Consider the following 15,959-nt stretch of genomic DNA (forward strand, 5'->3'; position numbering starts at 1 on the left):
ACTTATTTGTTATTATTTCGAGGATGGATTAAAAACTGGTGAATAATGGGGTAAATTAATCGGATTGAAAGAAAGATCAATGAGAGGTGTTGACAATAGTGCAGGAAAAGAGACAGTTGTTTAAAGACAATAGAGAATTGGAAGGGAAGACGTTTCTGTATCCGATACGTCACGAGTATTCTTAGACGCATTACTACATTACATTACAAACAAAAGGGAATCAAAGGGAAGAGAGGCAGAAGAAGACCGAGACATAGTTATTTAGATTAGATAAGGGAAAAGTAATTGACGTGTCTTATCAGGAAATCAAAGTTAAAGCGCTGAACAAAAATGGAGATTACTCCATCGACAAGAACCTAGCTGTTAAATAAAAAGAAAGAGATTAAACTTCATCGTCTCTCACCAGGTTCATTAGCGTATCCGGATGGGAATTGTCCGTGATTCCTATTCGGTAAGCATTTGTGCCTCACTTCATCCAGTCTCCAGTTCGGAGGGCATTCACACCGGTACCCTCCATTTGTATTTACGCAGATTTCTACGTCCGCGCAGTTCGCTTGCCCGTTTGTACATTCGTTGATATCTGAAAATTTTTAATGTACATTATTATAGCCTGTGTCTTATTGTCTAAAACGTAAAATTACAATTTTACTGAATAAGAACGATCAATACATACTTCTCTTTAAAAACCTCAGGAGCGTTTTATCGGTCAACCGTAGGCTCTTGTTTGTTATAGGTGCAAATTACAGATAGATCCTAATGGCATGGAAGGCCAAAAACTTTAATCTCACAGTACTTTTCCAGGAAATAAAAGCGACAATCCACAGAACGTTTTTTAAGAAAAAAATATCAGAAACTTACCATCACAAGCCCTAGTGTGAGAATTGTAAAAATAACCAACATCGCACATGAATCGTGGTTTGAAAGGTCTTGCAGTGCCAACTGGTCTGTATTCGTGATAGCCCCAGAATAAAGTTGTGTCTGAAAATTATTTGAGGGTCAGGTTAGGTAATTTTTTAGTTCCGAAATTGAAATTTATTTAAGAGTGTTAATTTCTTTTTTATTCTTATAATTTTTCTCATTTATTTATTTATTTATTGGCACAACTACAGAATACAAATTTACATTATAAATTCAAACTTATATTACTAAACGAAATAGAGATTAAATCTGCATTCCATTTACAGTTGCGCACAGCATTCTCATATTATTAAACACAACAAAAAATGTTTACAAATTACAAGAAAATTTTGACTGAAGGATACTGCAATTACCAAAATTATGACTAAACTTACATAGCAAAACATAATAACGAAAGTGAGGATCTAAATATTATTATTATTATTATTATTTTTACTGTGTTGTCTTAAAATTGCAACTTTTTAAAAATGCGGGATAAATTTGGAAATATATGTCCAAACTCTTGTCCTTGTTCATTTCATTATAAACTCGACACATACGGAAGAGAGGGTCATTGTAGGTAACATTATTACTACAACATGGTACATGAAATAGTGTCTGTGTACGTTTACTTCCAACCCTCAAAGAGAAGTGGCTCAACAATTCGCATGCGTCCCATTTTGCATTGACAATTTTATACATGGCGGCAAGATCATTAACTACGCGCCGTGACTGCAGCGTACAGAGACTAAATTGCTTCAACCTATCCTCATATGTGGGCAACCTACGTCTCATACCGAACTTGGAACTTAAGTGTCGGAGAAAACGCCTTTGGACCGCTTCAATTCTATAATATATCTCGGACCAAAAGGGATCGGTTCTTTGAGGAGACAGTTGTGGAGATAGGCCCATCATGTTACATGTACATGATGGGATTCAAGAATCTGTTGTTTTGTAAGGAATACACGAACCAAAGGCTGCTGGTCCAATTGGACATAGAGATAGACTTCAAAATTCAAATGAAATGCTGAGTAAATCGTGGATAACAGTAATTATGAATACTTCTCTCCGCAGCAGGAGTAGTAGGCGCAGTCGAGGTACTGCTAGGCGTAGTAACAATATGATCGCATAGGCCCGAGCTGAGCTCCCTGCGGAAGCCAGGGGCACAATCGCACAGGTAACCTCCTATGGTGTTGCGGCAGAATTCTGTGAGTCCTGAGCAGATGTGACGATGTGTTGCACATTCATCAACATCTGTACAGAAAGAAAACTACATATAATGCAAATAAAAAGTATTATGAACAAGCAAAATTTTTATAGGTAAACATTCTAGTTGTCAACATTTAATTAATCAGTTTTGACTTTTATGCAAGTCAAAGTCCCTGTTCTTTTAAAGGTTTTAGTTTATAATCAAACGAACTAACAAAATCACATACCAAGACAAACGCCATTAGCATCGGCTTCAAACCCAGGTGGACAACTGACGCTAGGTTTCCTATTTAACTTCGTCCATTCATTTTTAGGCACATCACGAGTATCAACAAAAACTGATCCGTCATCCATTTTCTTCCCATCAATTGTAGCTGTTTCTTTACCAACATCTATGAGAACTACTTGAGGCGGAGTCGGCGAAGGTTCAGACTTTTCAGAGTTGTGGATTTCTGGTTGTAATATAACATGATGATCCGTTGGTTTTGGCTCAATTGGTCTTACTTCTGGTTGTTGTGGTTCATCATACTTTGGTTGTTCAGGCTGGCTTGGTCTGATAATTGGTTTAACATCTTGAGAATGTTTTGATAATTCTGGGTCTATTGGTTCGACGTTTTCCGGTTGTCTCGGTGTTTCTGGTTGAATTGGTTGAACAGGCCTAACCTCTTCAGGGTGTCTTGGTGTTACTGGTTTAATTTCTGGTTGTTTAGACACTTCTGGTTCGATTGGTTTAAAGGTTTCGAGTTGTACATTTGTCTTAGTTAGTAGGTCATCTTCTCGATTCGGTTTAAATTCAGAAAAAACTGTTTTTTCGCCCTCTATGTCATTTTCATCAGATATAACAGGTGGAACTGGTTTTTCCAGGTCAAAATCATTCCAACCTGCGGAAGCTGGGGTTGTAGAGGTTGTTGTTGTCGTTGATGGTGTTTTATTTTCTAGGACCGGGTCTTTGGGGTCTGTCTGGTTGGCATCCATTTCTTCCCTATGAAAAACAGTTGACCATTTTTATTTCAGTATAAAATCTTTGAAGCTTTAATGAGAAATAATGGAAGAAATAATTATGAGCATTATATATATTACGCAGACAGTGATAATGTCTTGTATTTTGTGTCCAAGTGCAAATTCATATAGGTAATTTTATTTTTATGTCTGTCAAAGTTCTGCAATCGTAGAAGTTAAAGATTAGCACTTAAATTTCGTGAAAAAATGAAATGTTATTTACCCGGATTCATAATATTCGTAATAATCTGGAGGTAGAGTGGTTGATTGTTTTTTGCGTACGCAACGGAAGGACCCTGGGTGATTCTCGCATTGATAATTAGGACCAGCGTGGTGGCAATTGTGAGTGCCGTGGGCACATTCGTCGATATCTGGAAATAAGAGATTATGTTCGTTATTCAGTGAGTCAGTGAGTCTATAACTCAATATTCTCAGCTCCAGTTTTGAGGGGCACGGGTGCTGGTGAAATTGTAGTCATATGGGACTTGTCAACTTGTATCTTAAGGTGACGGGCGCAGTGGCAGTGCCCTTTAAACCTTCGCGATTTAAAGCTTTAAGGAGCACTGCAACTGCTGGACAGGCATGTCGCTTACCACCAGGCGCACGACTTGTTCGTCCCGTCAATTGGTGTCATATAAAAAAGAAATAATTTTGGATGAAACGAATACCTATGAATTTGAATCGCGAATATCAACGTATCGCGTCGTCATTAAGGAATAGAGGGAGTAATTTAATATAAGACCTCGTGTCTTACGGCCGGCTGTCTATTTGCGATGTTAAGGATACTCGCATATAGCGCTATTTAGACGGCGGTAAACCACTTTACACCAGATGGATAATCTATTTGCCGTTTATATACTACGTTTTGTAATAAAAAAAATGTTTACCTTCACATGTGCCAGTAGTGTGGTGAAGTATATACCCCGTCCCGCAAGAAGTTAACCTGATGCATAGGAAAGACCCAACCGTGTTGTCGCACCTTTGTGAACCGGGAATACAGTTGTGCTGGTTGGACGCACATTCGTTTACATCTGGAAAACATTAACTTAATAAACGTTAACTTGTTTATTTGACGCCACTGTAGAAGTCGCATTGTTCATAGAAAAGAAAGCTAAAGTTCTTTAGATTATCTATTACCATTTTGAGCTTGAAGCACACCATTGCATATAGTATACGGAGAGGCGGGCACCGATTTATGCTTGGTTTTTAGATCTCTCAAAAGCTTTCGATCTGGAGGTCGATTCAGAATCTTACGATAACTCTGTTGTCGACCGATGCAATTAGATATCGTACGATTTCTGTTCATTCTTATTCACAATAACCAAATCGAACTTCAAACTGTCGTATTCGAAACCGAACCGAAATGACGTCACACCCATACGATTATTCGAACTTCTCGACCGGCAAAGGCTACAAAATTTATTCAGAACACAGTTATCGAATGAAAGTTATCGAATGTCCTGTTGTTTACAAAGCAAGAATGTAATATGGAAATATTTCATTATTTTAAATATACTTTGGATTTTGTTCAATTTTATTAATTTATTTTAAAGCGAGACTAATGCATTCCTATATTTTAGGCCTTCAAAGTTTTAAAAATGTATTTAAAAGGATTTTTCTTATAATCTATTTCACCGACTAACTCCGTAAACGCTGTTGAATATCGTATCCGAATCAAACGTTTCACTCGAATGTTCTGAATAACTCGGAAAGCGCCCTTCGATTCGAGAACGATATCCAATCGAATGATTCGGTTAAGATGTCGAAGACTTCTGAATCGGGGTCCTGGTCAGATACGATATCCTTTGGGCGAAGCTCGGTTCGACCGGATTGCCACGTGACGTCCTTGTTTAAAATTTGATACAAAGTCCAGGTCAATACTGTGAGATGAATGACAGACTATCTGAGCAGTATGGGTTGGATTGCGGGTTAAGACAGGGTGGGTTGACTTCGCCCAAGCTTTTCAATTTATAAAACTCAGTCGCACACGCGTCGGCTGCTACGTAGATGATATCTGCGTAAATAACATAAGTTACGTAGATGATATGGTGCTGTTGGCTCTGTCCGACAGCGCGCTTAGGAAACTTGTTGCTGTCTGAGCCATATGCCGCGTCACACAATGTAAAGAAGTCAGAGGTCATGGTTTTTGCGACAGGAAGTAAGTGTCCTACTGTTGTACCACCGATTTTGAATGGGGTAGCTTTTAACAGAGTGTTGATATTTAAGTATCTAGGACATTTAATTAAGCCTGATCTCAGAGATGATGATGACATAGAGAGGGAGCGTAGAGCTTTGTCAGTAAGGGCTAATGTGTTGGTTCACAGGTTTGTTCTGCTGCAGATAAGATAACTCTCTTCAAGGTTTATTGTTCTTCTTTTTAAGCGGGTAGCCTGTGGCACCGACATACACAAAAGTCGTACATTGCTCTTCGCACTCAATACAACAATGCTTTTAGGATGCTGTTGCGGCTGTCGAAGTTCTGTAGTGTGTCTGCAATGTTTGCGGAAGGCGGGCGACAAGACCGGTGATACTAAAGTGCTACAAAGCACGATATCGCGGTTCGCCTGTCGCATCATAGCCGACCGCAATGATGTCAACAATTGCCGCATTTATGCCGCCGGCTTTGACTCCTCTAGAAACATATTTCTTGGCATTAACATTAATTATTAGTTCTTGAGTACGCCAATTCTCAAACGCGCCATCACGATTTCAATCAAACAATATCTTTTTTTGGAACCCGCTCAAATTCACAATTAAAACTTCTCGGATAGACTCTTTTTCTGCCATACTACGGAAGAAAATCGCTTCTCTTTTAAACAGACTTCGTAACAGTAGCAACGGCATCTTGAAAACGATTGCTGAGAAAGGAGGGACCTCTCATAAGAAACCCCATTGAATTTTTACGCGATCTTTGTTTAAAATAATTTACTAACATAGTTTATAAGTCTGTAACTAACTAAAATATGGATTTACGTTGTCCAAAAATAAATAAATTACTATTATTATTATTATTATTATTATTATTACATATATTTCCAAAGTTATCCCGCAAGTTGCAATTTTAAGACAACACAGTAAAAATAATAATAATAATAATTTTTAGATCCTCACTTTCGTTATTATGTTTTGCTATGTAAGTTAAGTCATAATTTTGGTAATTGTAGTATCCTTCAGTCAAAACTTTCTTGTAATTTGTAAACATTTTTTGTTGTGTTTAATAATATGAGAATGCTGTGCACAACTGTAAATGGAATGCAGATTTAATCTCTATTTCGTTTAGTAATATAAGTTTGTATTTATAATGTAAGTTTGTATTCTGTAGTTGTGCCAATGAATAAATAAAATAAAATAAAAATAAAATTATTATTATTATTATGTTTATTTTAAACTCTCGCCTCTCCCAAGGCCTAAAAGACTAATTTTGAATTATTATTATTATTATTATTATTATTATAAAACTTTCAAGATAATATAGGTAATATGAATATAGGTAATATGAAATAAAAAGCAGTGGTCAATGAAGTCAGTTGCAACTGCTTTAACGGTAAAGAAAGGCTTCATGATAAAAACTGCATTTCGAAGAAGGTTCATAAACATTTCGAAGAATTTTTAGGGTCCCATCTCGCATTAAGCCAGCATGGTGGACAGTGTGACCTCCTTACACCGTCATCCCACCTTTTTGTATCGCCTCTCTCTATTCGTATCGTATCGTTTTTTCTTCTTCTACTCATATTTAAATTTAAAATTTTGAATTGTTCCATTCTTTCCCTCGCATTCTGAATTTGTTTCGTTCCATCGTCACTCTCTGCGCGATCGCGGTAGCGAAAACATCGTCCTCCTATCTTTTTGAACCGTTTACCACTTACTTAAATCTCTCGTACACCATTTACATTTTACGATGTTAACATTGTTGTTGTACTGAATAAATTCCTAAAAACCGGACTTTCGTCTTTTCAACTGCTAAAACTTGCTAAGTAAGACGTATGGAGGCCGCGGGGGCCGCGGAGGCTATTACTACCCTTGGACCAAGCTATATTACTGCTATCCAGGCTATTTTAAAGTCTACAGAACACCACCAACACCAGCAGCGCTATTACAGTACTAAACCCTATCTTTAAACGAGTTCTTTGTCTAGCTGTAGGACATGTACTAAATAAACAATCTTTGTTATACCACTTTTCATATCTATTTATTGGATATCATGTTGTTCTGCTACCATGATTTTCATATATTTTTTGTAAGTTTATTATCATTGACTATTATGATTGAACATAAAGAAAATGTATTTTGGTCTGCAGGAAGAAATTTCTTACAGAAATAAGCAGTACCGTTTGTTTGTGTTTTCCGTTTTACTAAATGTAATTTGTGTTTTCTTGTACAATAAATAATTAAATAAAAATTCCTTCGGTCTGCCTGGATTTTAACCAGTGTGTGTTATCCATACCAGGGCCATCGCTCTTAACCAACTGTTTGCTACAAACCAAGTCTGCAGGTCTAAGGAATTTTTCCCTATAAAAACATTTAACTATTTTTATTTCAGTATATCTTTAAAGCTTCAATAAGAAATAATGGAAGAAATATGAGCACAATAATATATTACGCAGACAGTGATAGTGTCTTGTATTTTGTGTCCAAGTGCAAAACCATGTAGGTAATTTTATTTCATATGCCGGGGACACTGATATTAACTAAATCTCAGCTACAAACCGACTCTGCAGATCTAACGAATTACTTCATGTGTTTTTTACAGATCTGTGTATTCAGTTTAAACGGCCTCATCGCCGTAAGCGTGCCTGTGAGAAACTTATGAAATTAGTCACAAACAAACTTATCAAGTAGCAACTTTTAAGCTATTGTATAACTAATACTGATGGAGATATTATTAGTGTCAAACATCGAGTATATAACCAGAATTTTTTTTTTTTATTATTTATTTACTTTATTTATTTATTTATTTTACTTTATTTATTTATTTTATTATTTAAATAGAGACGAAATAAGGGCCATACATTCCTGGTAACACATTAGCGATACAACTCATATAAATATAAACTCCCGATTGCACTGAAATATAGACAGGCCAACTACTGACCTGTGTGTACGTCTCCGTATATTCCAAAACATATTCTATATTTATTGTAATAAAGATAATATCTCTAACAATGCCGTGCTGTTCCATTCGGTGGTGTAGGAAAAACAGCAAAATATCTAATTACAAAACAAACGGAATCACATTTCATGGGTAATTAAATATTAAATATATAATTTTGCAATTTTCGTCCATTATAGCAAAGCTCAAGTTAACTGGTCGATTTGAAGTGAAACAGTTGACGACACCCGTCAATTGTTTCGAACTCGGGCTAGCTAATCGGAGCACAGTTGTCACAGTAATGATATGGCAAAATAGTTTTCAAACAAATTAAATGACATTTCGTCTCTATTTCTGGTTATATACTCGATGGTGTCAAATTACTAGTAATATTTCAATAAGCTCAAAGTAAAATATCGATTTTGTTGGATAAATTGTAAAGGCGATGCCATGTGACACTTGACCCCCTAACGGACTATTTGGTTCTGGGTAGACAAGTCTGAAGAAAGGTAATATATAAACCTAAATAATTCTTTTTTTAATCAATTTGATCGTTGGCGTATAATTATTTAAATACAGAATACAAATTTCAACCACAAATGTGTAAGGAGGTTCTCAAAACCGAAAATTCGGCTAGAAGGTTAGGTTGGGCATCGACTATACACAGCCACCGGTTATCACAAGAATTATTTTTTTACACCAACGACTTCATAACTGAAAACTCGTATAACAGTACCCATGCAAGCTCCGGTAGTAACATCCAGTTCAAATCCCAGTTTGCACAAACATTCGTGACTACCGTTGGTGTTAAGACAGTTCTGGTGTTGATCGCAAAGATGAGTGCCTTCCAAACACTCGTCGATATCTGAAATGTACAACACGCAATAAAGTAATCATAGTAAGATTATTTACTCGCTGCACACTCGGCCATAAGCTATCGGAGCGGGATAGCGATATTGCGCTCTCCGTTCCACTTACGAGTAGATGTAACGACTTCTTGTTTAAGCGCGAAGACGTGCATCACTGCATTCGATAAATGCTATCGATATAGATGATGTTCAATTTTGTTGTAATAGCGAAAGTAGAAATAATAATAATGTGTACTAAATCATAATGATAACTTTTTTAATAAAAAAAACCGATCTCAAATTTGTCAAGTTTTATTGAAATCGATTTGCCACTCTTAGGCTCAACTTACACTGGCGCAGAGTCGAAGCGTCGCGACGACGCGTCATGTTTTTCCCCTTTAACCGCTCACGCGATACATGCAGCCATAGACGCATAACACACCTAGAGGTGCCGGTGATGATTTTATACCGATTTATCGGATATCGAAGTTATAACAGGTAAAAGAACTAATATTAATTGCTATTTCGGTAACTACTCTAGCAAATCATAAAGTTTTTGATGCCCGGGTCTGTCATTTAAAAAAAATAAACAACTTCAGAAATACGTCACGACAATCGTGTGTGTTATTGTTTGGGCTGGTGACTTCGGTGTTTATTTATTGAAAACATACAGTAAGTAGCGTTTTTTAAGTTTACCTTGAATATAAATGTTTATAAACTATACTTTAAGGAGTAATTTCATGGTAAACGTTAGAACCACTCAAACGGAATATTATCATATTTATTCAAGTACACCAAAAATTTCATTAGTGCTTTTTAAGTGCAGGATTTGCGGTGTATTACTGCATTTTATTTGAGATGTTATTGTTGGTAGTACGGAGGGTATTCATTTAGCAATGCAGAATAATAATTTTTATTTATAAAAACTTGTATTTAAACTGAATCCTTTTCTAATTTGCGAAACCAAATAGCCGCCATTTTGCGGTAGGAGGAGCGCATCGCGTGAGCGGATATTCATCTCCATTTTCCCATTATTAAGGTACAAATTTGGATTATGCAAATATGGAGTCAAGCGTCGACGCGTGTCGCCAGGCGTTGTAGTTGAAAAACAGGACGAGACGCTTCGACTCTGCGCCAGTGTGAATTGAGCCTTAGAGGTGAATAATTTTTTTCAAATTTAAATGGAACCAATACTGACGTACCCTCTTTCCATTAAAAAAAATCATCAAAATCGCTTCCCATATCCAGAGTAATCTCGTAACATACACACAAAAAAACCTCCTTTTATGAAGTTGGTTAAAATTGACAACAGCACGTCATTGAACCGTAATATTAGTTCCTACAGGTGAAATATGAATTTTTATGAAAACTATCCACTGTGACAGGGTCAACGTTCAAGCAGTGAATGATATTAAAATAAAAAAAGTTGCTACGTTTATACAAAAGCAGGGAACAAATTACTCAAAGGGTACCGCACCGATTTGCTTTTATCGATGACGGGCCTGCGCACGCGTCACATACGTACGTCGCTAAGCAGGAGAGAAACCGGAATGTCACTGTCCCGCTCCGATGATTGGCCCGAGATTCTGAGTTCCAAAGGCCAATATTGAGATTTCTAATTCCTTACCTTCGCAAACATCGGTTCCTGGTTTCATTCGCATACCATCAGGACATTTGGTGTTGCGTCTGCAAAGAGCATTTGGATCAAAATATTACAGACAGTTTGGTCACACTGTAACTTCGCAGGTGTGTAATTTATATTATGTTACTTACCTGTCGGTTCTTGGTTTGCAGTCGTATTGTCCAGGCACGTTAACGCATATTTGATCCTGTCTGCAGATGTCTTCACCGTCATCGCATTCGTTGATATCTGTGTATCAAGAAAAAGTATCTCATTCATTACCAACGGTCGGAAAAAGGTGTTCCAGATATACAGATACATGTATAGATATAGCTGCAAGGAGCAACATAGAGTTGTCAAAACCACCAAATATTAATCAATTACTGTTTCGAATTCCAGATTTCCAGAAATGATTTTACTGCGTCGTAGGACAAAAACTACTGACCTAGGAAGTCGAACTTAGATTTTTAAGTAATTCTAATAGTGCTATGTAAAAAAATGCAGTAGATAAACTGACCTGTTACTAAAGCAGAGAATAAAAAAGTAGCGAGAATGGTCACTCTCCGCCCCTTCCTAGCTTTAAATACCGCACCGAGCCCCGCATATTGACGGTCACATTGACGGAACGGCAACAAGGCTGTCAGTTATCTTCTGCATTTTTTTACAAGGCACTATTAGAATTACTTTCAAATCCAATTTCGACTTCCTAGGTCAGTAGTTTGTCCTACGATACAGTAAAACGATTTCAGAATTCGAAAAAGTAATTAATTAATATTTAGTAGTTTTAATAACTCTATATCGCTCCTTGTAGCTATCTCTAAACTTGTATAATTAGCTAATACAACTAGTACTTATTAATATATCGACTCATCCGAAGAATATCGACTCGTCCTACGTGATTAGACAACGAAAAGACATAAATACATAATATCTTTATTCCAACCAAGGCCTAGCTATAGGCGTTTATAAGAAATTTTGTATCTTATTTCGTTTTGGAAATAAAAAGTCGAACAACGATCGATCTGATATCCATAGCGAAGAACAACGAACGAAGTGTAGTGTCCTGAGAAAAAGCAGTCCTGCACATAGGACTTTGTTCTACGGATGAGTCGATATATAACAAGAATTTTGTAGTTTGTTATATAATATAAACTATTTTTCATTTTCATGCAGCTATATAATGTGGGACACCTTTTTCCGACCATTGGTCATTACTGATTCAAAAATGGAACAAACAACGAAAAAAATCAATCAATACGACTGGATTCAAACCAGCGTCTATGGCCTCAATGTGGCTACTGCCAACGGAGTAAGGGCACGTAAAAGCCGAGTGATTTTGAAAACAGTTTTTTTTTTTCTGCAGTAAGGTTATTCGATTTTTCGGATATTTTTCTATTGTCACCTCAATAATTCTTTAAAAGTGTCAGAAAACTAAACAAAATAAATATAATCAGTATTTTATAGAATATTTTTATTATTTATAGAATTCACAGCCTCAATGAGATTTCGAATTATAATAAAAACAATCAACAACATTAATATTCTAAAATGAATATTCATTTTTAGAGACACGAGAGACGAGCAATTAAACACCATTTTTTCCAGTCTGATTCTATGTAGTGTTACCAGCGTTAGGCTTGAAAATCGGATATACGAATATAACTATTGCTTAATTAATAGGCCACATGTTTATTTTGGAAATAGCCTGCGGGGCAAGAAAAGCTTTGTCTTTAAATTTATTTCTCGCTAAAACCAAATTTTATCTTGCTAAACATTCGAGAAAGTTACTGAATCTAGCGACTAAGTCGCTAAAACAGCAACAATCACTCACTCATCTTGGTCGAACGGTTACCATGCTGGAGAGACACATATTCTGCCGTGCTGACAAAAACCCGGTTAAGTGACAAAATATTTTTTTAGATGTCATAAAAAACCATAAACCCGTTTTAGAATATTGATTTGTTATAATTATTAATACAAAGATCGAACACTCAGAAAAAATTCCTTCGATCCGGCCGGATTCGAACCGACGTTTTCTAGCTTACCGTGTCAGACGCTATACCAACTAAGCCACGGAACGAACCACAATAAATAATTGAATATATCAAAAATTTAAAATACAGTGAATAGCGACATCTCTCGCCAGGGCTGGTAACTGTAAAGATATCTAACTGGGTGATAAAACTTTCATAGATTTCTCATAAATGGCGCTACGACTAAAAAGTCGTTGAAAAAACCAAACACAAAGATACGACGCAAGCACTTAGAGAAATTCGTGAGGTCCGCTGGTTCGTTCCGTGGCTTAGTTGGTATAGCGTCTGGCACGGTAAGCTAGAAGACGTCGGTTCGAATCGGGTCGGATCGAAGGAATTTTTTCTGAGTGTTCGACCTTGTATTAATAATTATAACAGACTAGTGGAATAATTCGACAAAAAATAATTGAATATCAATTCAATAAAAATTTAAAATGTTGAATTTGTTTAATGATATTTCAGCTATGCATCATCAGGGTAAGTTTAATTAAAATTAGTTAAAGTGTTCGACTTATTCCTATATACTAATTTTAATGTTTTTAAAGGAGAATTTTGTGCTCTATCTTTTTCTATTTAAAATGGATATTTGACCATTTGTCACTTACCCGTGTTTTAGTTATTAGACGGCAGCATTTGTATACATTAAATTTATTTTTCTCGTGAATTTGGGTATAATTTGTGGTTGTCTACGTGTGTCCATGACATCCGCGATATAAGGTTTCTCTAGTGCAGGACTATGAGTGTGTGCGTCTTATTATTATTAATATTAACACTGTCCAGGAAGGAACAAAATGCTATACTGTGGAGACACACCTCACTCGCTCGTCGCATCCCAAAGGTGATACCTGGTGGCCTACCACAACCTCTTAAAACAATATTACTTTAACCTTACATTGACTTTTCGTACCATAACGCACTTAAAGTAAGCTTATTGTAATGTTAAAACTATGATGTTTTATTGGCAGCTTTGTGACTATTCATTCACTCAGTTCGTACCATGACGCGACTTTGACATTAAAGTAATATTCCTCTTATGTCAAATTTAGCAATCTTAAAATAGTTACACGGATGCAATGGAAACAATATTATTGTCAGTTTTATTGTCTAAATATTGATTTGTAATGATTAAAAGTTAAGTTGATCTTATTTATTTACACATATCTCTTTAATATTTTGTTCAAGTATTTTATATTTAATGGCACAAAAGAAATAAATTCTCGTTAAATAAAAATACGCGATGTTTATTTCGTAAAATTATGACAGCGCCATCTATATGCTCCTTAGCGAAACTAACAGTTGACACTAGACTATGGTTCCGAATTCACAACGTGACTATCAAGACTCAGCTTGTTTTATTTAATTTTCTTCATAAAAATGCGGAATAATAATTGAAAACAACGTAATTTTAATAGATTTCATTAATATGTACTTTTCTTTTTTTGGTAGTTAAAATTCTCTGAATGTAAATAATATTAAGTACTTTAACGTTATACTACGATAACACTATTCGGAACATCAAAAAAGAAAGAGATGGCATTATACAGTTTATATAGCGTTATTTCTTTCCTACTTTTAGTAAGGAATAGACAATATAGGGAAATCATTCGTTCTTTCAGTCACTTTAGCAATAATACATTACTTGGTTGATAGGTTTGTCATGGTATGAAAATAAGTAATATTACAATAAGCTTACTTTATGCTTACATTGAAATAAGATTGTTTTTGGAAAGGTTATGATATGCCCCCTGTACCCATCTTGCGAACGCTGTCGCTGCACTGTAATCAGGTACCCGAGTTCCTGGCATTTAGCGTTTATTACCACGGTACGATGATAATTATGAGTTACCAAATTACGTTTTGATGGTTTTAAGTTCCGCTATGTACGTGCCGATGATGTAGGTATCTAAATAAAAAAAAAATATTACCTTCACATTTGTTTGTCACAGGGTCAATCTGGAATCCTGGCGGGCAGTGCTTAGATACATGATTCTGACAGTGGTAGGAGCCGTGCGTGTTGATACAGAACTGGGAAAGCGGATTGCAGTCATCTTTACGAAGAGCACATTCGTCGACGTCTGAAAGTCGAAATAGATACAGATTTATTTTTTTCTTTATTATTGTAGGAATATGAGCGTTCGATCTCAGTCTTCCCAGATAGAAAGTGACAATGAGGTCGATAATGGAGACCCAGCAAACTACAATGAAAAAAGCGCTAAACGCTCAATGCACATACTTTAGACTCAAGCAAGTAGGCTCGTACTTGCGTATGAAAAACGTGTTTTTCTAGATAACTTTAAAGTCATACAGAATGTATAGCGCTACTTTCTAACGCTATATTTTCATTATAATGTAACACTGGGCGTTCACGTGATCATAGAAATAGTATTATTTGGGTGTCAATCACTTCACATAATTACACATTTAATTAAACATGTACAGACAGCAGCACATCAAGCTACACATTGACGTATCTTAATCCGTTGCACTGGAGCACAGATTACTTGATAGTTACTATGTAACAGAAACACCACACATACAAAATCAAAAATAATACGAGGAAAAATAAACCTAAGCACGCGCTCAGAGAAGTGAACATAACGTTGCCCGCCATGTACTGTCAAGCGGAGCCAAATGCTCATAAATGAAAAACTTGTAAGAGCGCTAGCGCCGACGTCGGCGCACACAGTGGTAGGTACTTATCATGTAACATCATATAAACAAGAACTTTTGTTCCATGACTGTTGAATATTTCAAATTTATTCAAATTTGAATAAGACCAATACTGAGGTATCCTCTTTCCAACAAAAAGTGAATCATCAAAATCAGTTCACAATAAGTGAAGAGTGATCGATACACACAAAAAGTACAGTCGAATTAAAAACCTCCTTTTTTTTGAAGTCGGTTAAAAATAGATGGAACATCCCACCACTGAAATGTCTTCCCAGTGTAGCTGGTGCAATAGCAGTGATCTTTGCGATTGAAATAAAAAATAAGCTTTAATGACTTAAATGGTATTGGACTGTAATAGAAAGCCTAGCCGATTCATACCTTCACACTCTCCAATGACATTAAGGCGGAACCCTGGTGGACACCGCTCATCGTTCCCTTGCCGATTAATAGGTAAGCTGGCAGGGTCACCACTGACGCCATCGCATTTGTAACCACCAATCGTATTTTGGCATAAGTATTTTTGACATGGCGGATGGAGAAGGTTACATTCGTCAATGTCTGCAAAATGGTTTGGTTAGTATATCGAGTATAAT

The 15,959-nt window shown here is 36.2% G+C and overlaps 1 protein-coding gene across 1 annotated transcript in view; it reads right to left on the minus strand.

The window, feature by feature from the left end:
* The window catches only part of LOC113228256 (fibrillin-2-like), a 40,992-nt gene that overhangs the window by 14,886 nt on the left and 10,147 nt on the right, over positions 1-15,959 (minus strand). The window contains exons 2-12 of the mRNA XM_026461522.1: positions 15,745-15,924; positions 14,622-14,771; positions 10,816-10,912; positions 10,670-10,728; positions 8,931-9,059; positions 3,993-4,136; positions 3,329-3,476; positions 2,334-3,088; positions 1,960-2,151; positions 859-978; positions 404-580 (exon numbers count right to left, since the gene is read on the minus strand). Coding sequence (XP_026317307.1) covers positions 404-580; positions 859-978; positions 1,960-2,151; positions 2,334-3,088; positions 3,329-3,476; positions 3,993-4,136; positions 8,931-9,059; positions 10,670-10,728; positions 10,816-10,912; positions 14,622-14,771; positions 15,745-15,924 — 2,151 coding nt within the window. The remainder of the gene's footprint in view (positions 1-403; positions 581-858; positions 979-1,959; positions 2,152-2,333; positions 3,089-3,328; positions 3,477-3,992; positions 4,137-8,930; positions 9,060-10,669; positions 10,729-10,815; positions 10,913-14,621; positions 14,772-15,744; positions 15,925-15,959) is intronic.

The sequence above is a fragment of the Hyposmocoma kahamanoa genome, unplaced genomic scaffold, assembly GCF_003589595.1.
Source record: "Hyposmocoma kahamanoa isolate Upper Pololo Valley unplaced genomic scaffold, ASM358959v1 224, whole genome shotgun sequence".
NCBI classification, from domain to species: domain Eukaryota; kingdom Metazoa; phylum Arthropoda; class Insecta; order Lepidoptera; family Cosmopterigidae; genus Hyposmocoma; species Hyposmocoma kahamanoa.